The sequence below is a fragment of the Macrobrachium rosenbergii genome, chromosome 2, assembly GCF_040412425.1.
Source record: "Macrobrachium rosenbergii isolate ZJJX-2024 chromosome 2, ASM4041242v1, whole genome shotgun sequence".
Classification (NCBI taxonomy): Eukaryota; Metazoa; Arthropoda; class Malacostraca; order Decapoda; family Palaemonidae; genus Macrobrachium; species Macrobrachium rosenbergii.
The window spans coordinates 48,547,878-48,562,143 of record NC_089742.1 but is presented as its reverse complement, the minus strand read 5'-3'; the positions used below and the strand labels follow the sequence as shown (position 1 = coordinate 48,562,143).

The 14,266-nt window shown below is 37.8% G+C and overlaps 1 protein-coding gene across 1 annotated transcript in view; it reads right to left on the bottom strand.

The window, feature by feature from the left end:
- The window catches only part of LOC136846432 (uncharacterized), a 59,016-nt gene extending 45,542 nt beyond the window's left edge, over positions 1-13,474 (bottom strand). Inside the window, exons 1-5 of the mRNA XM_067117219.1 lie at positions 13,308-13,474; positions 10,776-10,880; positions 9,827-10,339; positions 9,561-9,680; positions 1,383-1,622 (exon numbers count right to left, since the gene is read on the bottom strand). Of these exons, the coding sequence (XP_066973320.1) occupies positions 1,383-1,622; positions 9,561-9,680; positions 9,827-10,339; positions 10,776-10,880; positions 13,308-13,323 (994 nt within the window). The 5' untranslated portion in view covers positions 13,324-13,474. The remainder of the gene's footprint in view (positions 1-1,382; positions 1,623-9,560; positions 9,681-9,826; positions 10,340-10,775; positions 10,881-13,307) is intronic.
- Between the last annotated feature and the right edge of the window lie 792 nt (positions 13,475-14,266).

The window sequence follows — 14,266 nt, the reverse complement described above, 5'->3', positions numbered from 1 at the left end:
TTAACCAGAAAACCATCAAATTTCTACCTCCACAACACTGGCCTACAGAATAATTACTAATAAGATAAACAATAAGAGGCATTCACTGATCAGTCAACATGCAAATTCAATTGTTAAGATACTGAAAATACAAGACCTAAAAACCTAACCTGAAATTACGTAATATAAGGCTAGACTAGTTTGTTAGCATACAAACAAGTAAAAAAGGATTACCTTAAAAAAAACTAATTCTGCAGGCATACAGTAATGGCAAAGGAAGGGTTACAGGAAAATTACTAGTGAGATAAAAACAGGTAATCATATAATAAAGAATTAATACCTTATAGGAGACTAATTCAATAGATATACACCTGAAGCAAAGGAAGGGTCAGCACATGCATACTTCAAAGACAGAATCCTACACATGGAAAATTCTTATTCGTTCTGTAAAAAGCACAGGATTATTGAAGGTGCTATATGTAAAAGTTGAAATGTTAGCAAAGTTCAATTTGCACATTAGCAAAAGTCAAACTCAAACTCAAGACTATCTTTGCAATAACAGACCCTAAGCTATGAGCCAACTCAAACTAAGGATTTTTTAAACTAAGTATTAGCATTATCATATGATCACTAATTTTCATAAAGTCCCAATAAATATCTTGCTATGAACGTATTCCTAGAGAAGCACAATTCGCCTACTATTCCTCCATCCAGTGTGACAGTAAATATTCTAAGCACCCAGATAACGTTTTTCTGCAGACCCTCACTTTCTACTTAATAGTATATATATATATAGTATATATATATATATATATATATATATATATATATATATATATATATATATATATATATATATATATATATATATATATATTCTTGGAGATTGAACAAAAACATATTGACAAAGTTACTGTCAACTAAACATACCATTTACAGAACATGAGTGTTAGCCATTCATATAAGACCAGTTTCTGCATAAAACTTGCTACAAGATAAAAAGTTGTTTCAAGTGTGAATTAAACATACATAAGTATAGTAACAACCTGGGTATCTACTTTATTAACTATTTCCAATATGATACGGCGAAACACCGACTTATAGTGGGGTGCTGGAATGGATCCCCCACCCCTGCAAGTCGAGGACCTACTTTGAGTATGCTACATCATAAACAATGAATCCCTATTCCGAAATTATCTTTTAAATGCAATAGTAGTTTGTACTTTAAAGGTCTAATCTATCTTGCAAACATTACAGAAACTAGAGTGGAATGGGCCCTGTTAACTTTCTACCAAATTTATATGTTACCTGTCAGCTTACAAGAACAATAACAATGGCACTACACATGCAAATGAAAGACTACCAGCTACAAAAAGCAACAGGAAGATCCACAGTTTACTCACCTAGATACTGATTTTCTTCGGTGAACATCTGTGCATCATGATCATCATCATACTCTTTAATATCAGTCCAACTTGTGATCATGGGCGGACCATAGATATCTGCATCTAACTTGGACCGTTTTTCAGGCTCCTGTTGAGGCTCATCCTCTGGGAGGTTTCGTTTTCCAAGAGAACTGGCATTGCCACCAGCCATGTTACCAAAATTTCCACGGTCTTCAAAGCCTGAATCCCGGCGCCCTCCTAACACATTTTTAGGTGAGAGATAATGTCAATTAAACCACGAACCTAGCAGGTAAAGCACTTTTAAATACAGTACTCCCCTTCGTGATTCCACATTCCCTGATGCAGACAAGGAGTATAAAGATTTGCAGCTGAAGAACATTTTATCACCATGGCCACCAGTATTAATTCATATCTGAATTTGAGCTCAAAGCACTAAAAATTCATTGTATGAATTAATACAAGATTAAAAATATTGATGAATTTGCTCAGATTTCAGTAAAAGGCACCAATGAATTCATAAAACTGCCAAGTAAATGACATGGGCCTCTTTACATAATGGATACGAAGAGGCTGGTTAGTCCACTTTAGGGAGTATTTATTACACTGTCAAGCTTTTTTTGCAATCAAACCTGTCCAATATCAGCAAAATTCTTTTTAAAACTTGCTGATAGGACTCAATACTATATACCACTTTGTATTTATATGCAGAAAGAACTTATTAACCTTGAGTGGTCTCACTTATAACCCAGAGTCAAAGGAATGTTCCTCCAACATGAAAGGATAAAATTCCAATGAACTGGGTGTTTTTTGGACCATTTCCCATTTCAAGGTTATAAAGTTCTACTGCCCATAAAAATGCCCCGAACAACAATGAAATAAATCTCCCTAAAACCCTCTTCTTCAGATCTTAGCAAAAAGTCAGTTTTGCTCTTCAACTTGCCTAACAATGCCACATCTTAGGGACTCAACATAAGGTTATCACTTGCCAAGGCTCTGGGCAATTTCCAAGCACATCACAAGTGATAGCTTTTATCCCCATATTTGAATATAAAAGTAAAATCCGAATAAACAATACTAGTGATATTAATATTGCATAAACAGTACAAGTTATAAAAACCCGGTAAAAGGTACCAAGATCATTATAACACTTACAACAGCATGAATTATGGAGCTACAGAGCATCTACAACTTTTAAATGCCCCACACTCCACTATGGATCCGAGGCACTTTCCTTCAAAATCCATACATTTTTAAGTAAAACAATTTCATCTGTATTTCAGGAAAACCCCAAACTCCATTCATGGAAACAATTCATATTTGATACTTTTAGAAATGCCTTAAATGTTAGCCCAGATACATAAGATTGATCTAGACAACATTTCTATAGTTTTTTTGTGGCCAGAGATGCACTACTCTCTGAACCTCTCAATTCCCATCCAGACATTCATGAGATTTATCTATGGCAAAAATTGGAAAATCGGTAATTATGGCTAACCTCCAAAAGTAACGGGTAAATATGGCTTATGTGCAAAAGTAATGGGGTTACTAGTCCTTTGAATTAACAACAAATTACCAACTTGATCAGAAAAAAAAAAAAAAATAAATAAATACAAAATAAAAACATAAAACTTCAGCCTCAACAAACTGCACATATCACCAGTTTTGTTTGTGCCTAATTCATAGTTTTACAACAGCCTGCATAAAATACTATTATACTACAGTCTGCAGTAAACAAGAAAACTTAAATAGAAAACTGTCAATAGAAATTAAGGCTACAAAATACAAAAATAGAAACAAAGACAGAAATGTAAATAAAAATTAAAATAAAATACACTGGAAAATGAAAAAAAATATCCAGAAGAATGTATAAAGAGCAATCCAAGTGGGGACCGTAACCAATAACAAATTTGTTCTAATATGTACTAAGTTCTTAAAATTATATATTTTTCCCCAAAGAATCCCATTAATCATCTATAACCACATTTGCATCCCAAATGTTCCCAGGAACACCAGTCCTGACCCTAAGTTTGTATTATCCAGTCACCTTACTTTTAAGGAAACCCTATACAAAAAGCATGAAACTCAAGAGGATGAGTGGCCCCAGCAGTTACCTTGGGCATTGTAAGGAGTCAAGAACAAAATCTAGTACTTAAACATCTGTAAATGGTATGGTTCAAAACCTATAATATATAAAGTGTGTCACTTGTAACAGGAAGTGTATTTCAGGACATGAAAATGAACACTACTGGTTATGAACAAGAAGTGTAGCAGCCAAAACTATGAGGATATCTCTCAAATGCCATGAATGATCAGCAAAGATGGAAAACTAAGTCTCTAACCTCTTCCCATCCAGGTCTGCACATGGCCTGTCATGTGACCTTAGCAAAGTAAGAGACCATGATCCAAGCATCCTTCATCCTAGTAATTCAGAAGAGGTACTGCTTAGAGGTGTTGCCCCTTAAATATCTGGTCACCAGCAAGTAAGAGTCTCATAGCTGTCACTGGACACTACACGAAGTCCAGTTCATTTGCTGGTGATACACAAAGAGGATGGTATGGCAAAAGGAGTTGTAAAAAAAAGTCCAAGCTACCAGTTGTTTGGGTTTTAGAATGACGTCTAGAACAAATAACAACCCACCACTGACCACATTAGTGTGAGAACTACCCAAAAGAAGTGCCAAGTTATGAATGTTGACAAGTAAAAGAAAAGAAGAAAGTTACAGGAAGTCAGCAGGTAAGTGGACCTGAAAGGAACAGCACTCCTCCCACTGGACCTTCAATGACGGTAACAGAGACCTCCTGCAACAGGGAGTTCCACTGGTTCCACCATACCTGAAGTTCCGATATCTAATGAAATACGAAATACCTAAAATTAACTATAAGCGGGTGTTCCAAGCATCCAAAAATTCATGACATACTTGGAAGGATGGAAAGTCAAGAATCAAGTCTGACAACCATGACAGCAACTTTCATGCAAGTTCATGAGTAACCCACACAAAACCAGTATGTCAGATGGTCATTAAAGTCTTTGTGAAGCTAAGGAACATGCCAGCCATAAATTATGCTCAAAAGACTTCCAGAGGTCAGAAGCAAGGCTGATGAACAAGTGCACGGCATGTTGATAGTTATGGGGTACTCCACTTGATCTCTGCACAACATTGCAGATTTACTGACAGTCCCAACAAGATCAGGCAGCCCAGAAGGCCAAAGTGATGGTGCAGAAGTGGTAAAACCTAGGACTCACGCTTTTCCCTCTTCAGCCAGATCAGAAAGCTCTTGGTTAAGTTGCAAACATTGATGAACACCAAAATGACCTTTACTGATCCATCCTAGCACCATCAAGAGTGGTTTGCAAACTTTCTGTATTTGCCCACGGTTCTTCTCTTGGATCATGTCTACTTAATTTGACTCTTTCAACAGTTTCCTTCCAGCTCAGCCTCTTCAAAGCCTTAATGTGAGCTCTACACCTTGTCTGGGGGATGCAACCCTATCACATTACTACTTATCTAATGAGTTTTTCTTCACCCTGTATTTCACAGTCAAATGACAATCTGCCAGTACTACCCACTTGAAAGTAACTCCATTTACATTTCCTTCTCTGTGTATAACTTCTCATGGGGAGGCCCACTATATTCAATTTGGAACATATTCTGTTTTCTTGACTTCCTTTGCTCAGTTCACAAGGAGAAACAAATCCCAAAAATCCCCTCTTTCTGGCCCCACTAGGTAATCGTGACAGCTAAAATCCTTCTGTATGATGCTCACTTATCTTGACCGAAGCTGAAAACATTTCCCACAATGTCATTTTTCGTGTAAATGTGTACATGTATTGTATGTAGGTTGGTTGGAAGGCTCCCTTATGATTAATTCTGCATTCCCACTTTGCAGTGCTATCAAGAATAAATTGATCACCTAGCAATCTTTTTTTAAAGAATCTAATGTACTCATTTAGCAATAGTTGCCTGTACTTAAACTTTGCTATGAATGAATGAAACATAAAAAGGAAAAAAATTCAAGTGAACAGGAACTCACTTTAGAGCAGCTATTGGGTTATGATTTGTCAGCTACTTAGGGTCACACAAAAGAAAAAATGAATCCCTTAAATCATCTACAATATATGTATGTCAAATCAGACCAGGCAAAAACACATCCTGAAACCATTATCTGGAACGAAGCAAACAAATAGTACAGTATATTCATCATTATAAATTCACCTTTTCATCACTGACCAAATGCACCTAATGAAAATGAAAAAAAGGACACAATTAACAGAAAAATATATTAAGGTACTGGAAATACAATTCAAGATTCAACAACCTGGAGAATAACCATAAAAGATGAGGTTACTGGTTAATACACAAATGAAGGCCGGAAGATGAGTGTGTACCATGACTACATCTCATTTGTCTGCAACACATAGCAAATGTCAATCCTGGGGGCATTTGGGACACAAATATAGGCTCCTGAATAATGCAGTTGCACCCTTCCACTGTCAATAATAGCCCAACCCTGTTAACCCTACCACTTCTACTAAAACTAGTCATCAAGCACTTTAGATCACTGAATATTTAACTAGAAGTGTATAAAAAAAGATGGTACCATACAATGTGTGTGTGTGTGTGTGGCCAATAACAAATTATTAACCATCTCTCTCAATCTGCTAATTTAAGATCCACATCACTTTTGAGCCAAAATCTGACACTGCATACCAAATACTATAATTTCCCTGAGATTCAACGACAGAGTTTCCAGGATCTTGGTTTCAGATATCGTGCATCACCACCATCACACTGTTAATAGATAAACTGACCTTATGCCACCAAGGACACTTGCTTATACTATCAACCTGTCTTGACTTCAGAGCCACTGTACCAAAGATTAATAAACCTACTGGGGATTATTTATACCTGGGAGTCATCCACTTTTGAAAGAGGAAATACATGTGTTGCTAGAATCTCACCACTGTTGTCTGTCCAAGGCAGTTTGGTATTAACAGATTTCACAGTATGTGCAGTAAGAAAAATCCCAATTGTCTCTAACAAAAAAATCCATTAAAACTAAAGAGCAACCAGGGAACCCATGACCTTTCTTCCGACCACATTAGGAAAGCAGAAATTAAGGGACACTAAACCCTTTGACTCTTTATAATTTCAAAAAATCTTTGGTAATAGAAACTGTTAAATTATCAGAGGGCCAATAACAAGGTCTAGCAACTACAGTACTTTTAACTAAGGGTAGGTATGACAATGTCTCATCTTTTATAGTGCAACAGCTCTGATGGATATAACCCATGGTCTATACCCTTTGTTAAATTTATAACTATTATCAAATTTATAGTTGAAAAAGCCAGAGGCATCACATAAACCAGAATTTACTTCATCACAACACCATTAATCTTACAGTACCTCACTTTCATGAAGAGGAAACCTGTCACACAAAAGTAAGTCAAGAATGATAGTGTTATACTACAAATACTCAGTCCTTGAGTATGACATACACTTTACTCCTATGGTAACTGTCGAAAGAGAGAATTTCATTATTCTCCTCGGGAATGCCCTAAGTTTTTTAGCAGTGCCTTTATTTACTTATTCACCATTATTTTAATCAGATTTACTTTCCCTGGGCTTTGCTATTACGTTACATTTGCTTGGTTTTTCTAAGTGCTGCTGGGAGCAGCATTTGATGCCCTCCCCATTGTGTTACTCTGAGTATTCCTTACTTTTTCTTTTTCCACCCACACAATTAATTCTATTTTTCTTGCTTGCAGATATGTAATGCTAATTTTTTGCAGCTGCATTATTTTTCAAAACTAGTATTAAATTAAATATTGAAATACTTCCCCTCAGCATAGCAAGGACGAGTGTTGCCTCCAATTTTGTAACCACAACTTGTATTTCTCCATAGAGTGCCTTAAGATAAGGGCTGTGACCACTTAGATTAAAGAGACAGCTCCAAAATAAGTATAACGACAACAAGCTCTATCCTAGCGGATCAAGCCTGTGAGCTGTTATGGCAGCCCATGGTCACATATTTGCCTTACTCCTCCAATTATGTCTACCCTTCTCATATGAGAAGACATTTACTTCCACTTACCATCCTTCCAGTTTAAACTACCCTAGACCATACCTGATATCCACCAAAGACCCCTATATCCCATCCCTCAATACTCCTCACCCCCCCTTCCAAGATAGCAAGTTTGATTCACTCCATAATAAGTTCTATGAATGGATGACTTAAAAGGAGGGACTTTCTTCACTGAAGAACTGGACTACTTATATATCTTCAGCTTTGGATGTCCTTTCCAACTTACTAAGGAAGCTTGAAAGTCTTTCTATTGTATGAAGCCTTCAAATGGCCAGCATCTAGGGTCCTTCACCCTACAATGCCAGTTGCTGTCTGTCCAGTTGGGGAGGCTGGTCATTAGCCAAGTCACCAGGTAAGAGACGGAAGGAGTAGATGAGGTGGTTCTTATTCTCAAGTAGGGCCTAGTCTCTAGGTTCACTTGAGAAACTGGAGGGACATTAAATGCAGTCAAGTCATGCCTCATGTAGGGACTTATCTCTAGGATCACTGAAGGGCTTTGAGGAATATTTAGTGCACAGCCAAGGGTCAACATTGCAGTCCTTCACAATGGGTATCAGCTTCCCATTCTGGAGATTTAACACAAGAATAACTGAATGTATTCTCCTAGCATGCCATGTAGTAACAATGAAGGTAACATGCTCCTTCATTTGAATTCATATCATTTATTTCCAATAAATCTCATCTCTCAGCAATCTTGTGAGGTGTGGCTATCTTCATCCCAACACTCATGGTTGACTACACAATCACACACTCATTCATGTTACCGACAGATGTTTTGTGTGCTCATAACCTTCGCATCTAAAATACCTTTTACCCTTCAGTTAACCACAAACCTTGTCTGGGAGGCCACATCTCCTTTGGACTCCTAAATTGTTATTCAGGCAACAGTATAATTAATCAGGTTATGATGGAACAATGTATTTATTGAACAAAACAGGTTTTTTCATACAAGACCATTAACATATAGAGGAAGCACTGCCTCCCTTACCAGTTCCCTGGTTTGTTCATTTGGTATTGAAAGAGAGTAAAGTGGGTGTCATACACAGAAATGAACGTGAGTAGAGACATGTCAATCTGACTGATACAAAGTGATGTTTAGGATTTCCTTGTCACTATAAATAAGGCGACGTACAATGAACAGGTTTGCAGTAAAAACATGTATCATGTGTTACAAACATGATACATGTTTGTAAAACTTACAACTGAGGCCACCCAAAAGACCAGTTTTAATTTTCATAGCCTTCTATGCAAAATAAAGCTATTTTATCCCCACATTCCTGTAATATATTTTCAATTACAGAAATATGGCAGAAATATATAACCAGTAATACTTTCCATTTTCCTTAGTACCACTGTTTCTTCCTTGTGAAAATATTTAGAACTGCTAAACCAATTTTAACGCCACAAACTTATAACACCCATATAGAATGACAGTGTTAAATGCAGTTTAGTACTTTGTAAAGCAATCAGTCTCTTCCAATGCCATTATTGCTATATAAATCTGAATTTCAGTCCTTGGTAAATCTTTTTAAATCTTATGCAAATCTCAACTCCATTTACTGAGAACTGAACAACCACTCAAATTTCTTAGCAGAATGATTTCATTTGGTATCAATTGTTTGAGCACACCTAGAATCTATTTATACTGAATGTTTCTTCTTTTGGCAATCGACGTTACATCTGTAGAGTACATCCAAACAAATACACCCTCAATTTCCTTTTTCTTTCAGGTGTATAATTAACAACCTTAAACATTGCCTACAATGGATAATTTACACAGTAAGACCCTTTATTCGCAAGTGTCCCCATTACCAAACCCCACAGGAAAAGTCCTGTACAATGTAATTGTAAACAGGATCAGTATGCATGCAAGTTGTGGTGTACTTCTGTTCTCTCCCCTTACCATGAGAGGCCAGTTACCATCACTGCAATGTCATTCACTATACCAAAGGTATTTGGCACAAGAACTGACCATTTGCAGATTTCTGCCCTTAATTTTGTTCTGGCAGTGTACAGTATATCTGATGTTACGGTCTCAGTTTCTCTGTAAAACTGAAACGGAAAACAAACCAAATTAATGCTCTCACTAACCTCCTCCTCCTCCGCCTCCCTTATTGTTGCCCTTGTCTGCACCGCAATCGAAGCACTGAGAACGAGAAGCGAAGTTATCAAAGCCACATGCCCCGCATGTCCAGTCTCCTGGCTTCTTTACTGAAAAGAAAGAAAAATACCTAACATAACTACTAGTTCCGTACCTCAAACACAACTGCCATTATAAATCCAGAGAAAATATTACTATCTAAACATATGCTGCAGGAATGCAGGTATCTGAGGAAATAAAATAAAAATGAACTTACTGTTGCCACGATCTTTTCCTCCTCCTCCTCCACCACCACCTCCACCTCCACCACCACCACCACCTCTTTCTCGATTGGGTTTCTTCCAACCTCCGTCATCATTTCTGTCATCATCATCATCATTCTGTTTCCAGGAATCATTGTTGAAGCTGTCTCTTCGATTTCCTCTGTCCCTGCTCTGATTTCTTCCATCCCTGTCTCTTCCGCCGCCATCCCGGTCTCTTCCACCACCATCCCTGTCTCTTCCGCCTCTCCCTCCTCTGCCACCTCCTCTTCCTCCACCATCTCTGTCTCCTCGATCTCTGCTGCCGACACCTCTTCCTCTGTTATCTCTTCCTCCACCTCTATTGTTGCGACGGTTCCAGCCACCACCACCGCCACCATCATCATCATCATCATTCTTGGAGCCCATATCACTATCTCCAAAACCCCAGCCTGAGAAGTCTCCCATAGTCCCCATGGACGAAAAATCAAAGCCCTGGTCCATATTTTGGAGATCTTCAATCAAAGAACCTGCAGGGATAAGAAAGCTATTGAAGAACTGGCAGATCATAAAGCAAACATATGAACAATGAAAAAACCCTACACACAATGGTTTCTTTAGCTACAATTTTCAGTACCAATCTTTTACATTAAATTACTCAATGGAGGTGTTGTCCAAAAACTAATACTATGGTATAAACAATAATTTACACAAACTGATTGCTACATATCTCAATTAAATGCTGGTTAATGTATTAAAAACAAAAATCATGCTATGTTTTACTTTTACACTGAGATATACACTAGAAAAAACTTTGCTTTAAGATTTTAACTGGATAACAACCCATATTAAATATAGTACAACCTTAAAATATATGACTTAAACTACCAAACAAACAGATTCTATTAAGAGTGACAGTACTGTACACAATACACCGAAAGAGAAAAACTGAAAATAACTACTCACTTTTTGCTCTGGGTTTTGACGGAACATCATCTGGACCATCGTCATCATTATGACGTGCACCAGACAGAAGAGCTCCAATGCTATTCTTGCGCATTCCTGTGTTATCTGTAAAAACAATTCATCTTTTACCTTCTTCCTGTTATAAATAATACAGTAAGTAACATACAGTTCTCGAATGATTTTGTTTAACTCCATGCACGTACTGTAAATAATAATACACAAGTAAAATATGCACTAATAAGTAAAATATGCATTAAAGTTTCTTCGCCGCAATTAAGTTTTCTGTACAGTGTATAATAATGTATGAAACTCTCAGCTACGGCCAATGAAACTTTCAGCCACAGCCCAGCGGTGACTTTGTTGATGGCACCAGTAGTGGCGCCAGATGCACGATCATAGCTAACTTTAACCTTAAACAAAATAAAAACTAATGAGGCTACAGGGCTGCAATTTGGTATATTTGATGATTGGAATAGCTTTTAAGACAAATAGACATCTCAACAGTTTTCTTTTACAGAGATTAGTAACCAAACTTGGCAACCTCACTATACTGGGTATTCAAGTTTTGAAAACCCATATAACTAAGTTTGACTAGTGTGAATGAACTTTTAGGGGGGTTCAAACTAAAGATTCAGTTTATCTAGCTTTCAAGATTCAAAATGCCATGACTAAGTTTCTGTGCCATGCCTGACCCAGTCAATATTTGTATACAACAGTATTTTGCATTACAAGAAATCTGTACTTTGGGCAACGCAGAATGATGACTGTGCAACTATTCTCCGTTAATACCGATTGGAATATTTCATTTCAATGTAGACTTACAGCTACCTAACAACCAACATATAACCATACATGCATGAAATTTTCAGTAAAACTGTGGACTTAAGGCATCCCTCTACTTCGGTAACTGGAAGTTTACGTGTAAAATGGGCGCTGTGTTTAGGCCAAAGGCCCAGCACTGAGACCTATGAGGTCATTAAGCACTGGAAGGGAAACTGAGAATATTAAAGTTTGGAAGATGTAACAGGAGGGAAACTTCGCAGTTCAACTATGAAATATTATGAGAAGGTGGATAGAAAGGTGGAAGACAATATGAACGTGATACAGTAAAGGGAATGAAAAGGGTTGTAGCTAGGGGCCTAAGGGACGCAGCAAAGAACCTCAAATAATGCCTGCAGTGCATTGACGGCACTACCCCTCTATAGGGGGTTTAATGTTTTCTTAATGTCTTTCGTGTTAATGATATTTATTGTCACTTGTTTATGTTTTCAAGTTCAAACCCTAGGGGGGGCTGGTACTAATCTCAGCGCCCATTTCACGTGTACACTGGTAGTTACCGAACTAGAAGGGTGCAGTAATCGTCTTCAGTTTTACCACGTAATGAACTTCAAAGGAGACCTCAGTGCTGAAATGTTTTTGAGAGCCTCTGGCAATTAACCTGGTAAACCTGAAGACTGCCACTGGGCCCCTCTGGTTCGGTAGCTACCAGCATGTGCAAAACGGGTGCCATGCTTAGTCCCAGCCCCTTGGGGAAGAACATAAAAACGAAAAAGAGAAAGAAAATAATCATAAGCATGAAAGAAAGACATTAACGTGAATAAAAACAAACAAAAGGCAGTAAAGATTCCTATCAGCAACCGGCAGGAACCAGGCCGCAGCAGTAGCCTAGTCGTTCACGATGAAAAAGACATCGATAGGCCTATGTTCATAATAAAAACATCAATAGGCCTATGTTAATACTGAAACCAAATAAGGGTGATACATTAATTTCTGCATTAAAGACTCCACCAAATTCTTAACTCAAGGCATAACATCAGTCCCCCCTCAACATCAAAACCCCCTTTTACAAAATCCCGAGGAATTAGGCTAGGCCTACGAGATGATCCTACAACGTCAGCCTACGAGCCTATATGGCAGTCTCCTATAGGCCTAGCTCATTATGTTAATGAAATTTGAATCTATTTAAAGGTTTTCTCAAAAGTTTGATTTATTTGTTGCTTCAACCATTAAATACCGCGTGAAAAGCGACAATTCAGCGACCGATGTCTCGTGCCCTAAGGACACTTGGTTAAGCCTAACGTAGGCCTAGCAATGTAGGCCTAAGATAGGCCTAATATACGGGCTTCGTTATACATCTCAAAATTTAGTAAATTTTCGTGACATTCGTCAGTATTTAGGCCTAAACGTAAAAGGCGGTTTAGACGCCGCGCCCTTCGTCGATATACCGAAGGTGTAGGGTACGCCTCCGCAACCTACGGCGAAACAACCCCAACCCGAATGCAACTGTTTAATAACCCCGACGCAAGTTATAACTACAACCGGCGAGGTAAAAAACGGCCGAAGTCACGTAGATAAAAGACAAAGACGCAGGTGCACGACGCCGCCGCTTACCTACCAAGGCCAAGCAACCAAGACAGCGAGGAAGGAAGCCGCCATTACGAACTGGCAAGACTTCGAACGAATTAACTTTAAACCTCAACAAGTATTTAATTCGGTTGCATTTCAGCGACGGCAAACGAAAAGGGATCTCACCGTGGTCCACGTCCATGTCTGGGGCTCTGCGACAGACCGAAATAAACGAAACTGGAAGGGAAACGAACGCGACGATGGCGTCTGCGAGAAGCTACTGTGTGTCTGTCTCTCTCTCTGCCGCCCAATACTTTAACGTTGTGATTGTGTGAACTCGCTTCCAGCTCCTCACTTCATCAGATGCTTTAGCTGTCGGACATGGCGTTCGGTTTGCGAAGCTAACTAACAAGTGTTTTTGTTTGCTTTTTTTTTTCTGTTGTTTGTTTTATATAAAAGTCCTTCCTTTGTTTTTTTTTATTGGTTTTGTTGTCTTTGTTGGTTTCTTCTTTCTGCGTTTGGTGTTGGCTTCTGTAACTTCGTTCGGTTTGCGAAGCTAACTAACAAGTGTTTTTGTTTGCTTTTTTTTTGTTGTTTGTTTTATATAAAAGTCCTTCTTTTTGTTTTTTTTTATTTTGTTGTCTTTGTTGGTTTCTTCTTTCTGCGTTTGGTGTTGGCTTCTGTAACTTCGTTCGGTTTGCTAAATAACTAACAAGTGTTTTTGTTTGCTTTTTTTTCTGTTGTTTGTTTTATATAAAAGTCCTTCCTTTGTTTTTTTTATTGGTTTTGTTGTCTTTGTTGGTTTCTTTCTTTTCTGTTTGGTGTTGGCTTCTGTAACTTCGTTCGGTTTATAGCTAACTAACAAGTGTTTTTGTTTGCTTTTTTTTTTCTGTTGTTTGTTTTATATAAAAGTCCTTCCTTTGTTTTTTTTTATTGGTTTTGTTGTCTTTGTTGGTTTCTTCTTTCTGCGTTTGGTGTTGGCTTCTGTAACTTCGTTCGGTTTGCGAAGCTAACTAACAAGTGTTTTTGTTTGCTTTTTTTTTCTGTTGTTTGTTTTATATAAAAGTCCTTCCCTTTGTTTTTTTTATTGGTTTTGTTGTCTTTAGTTGGTTTTCTTCTTTCTGCGTTTGGTGTTGGCTTCTGTA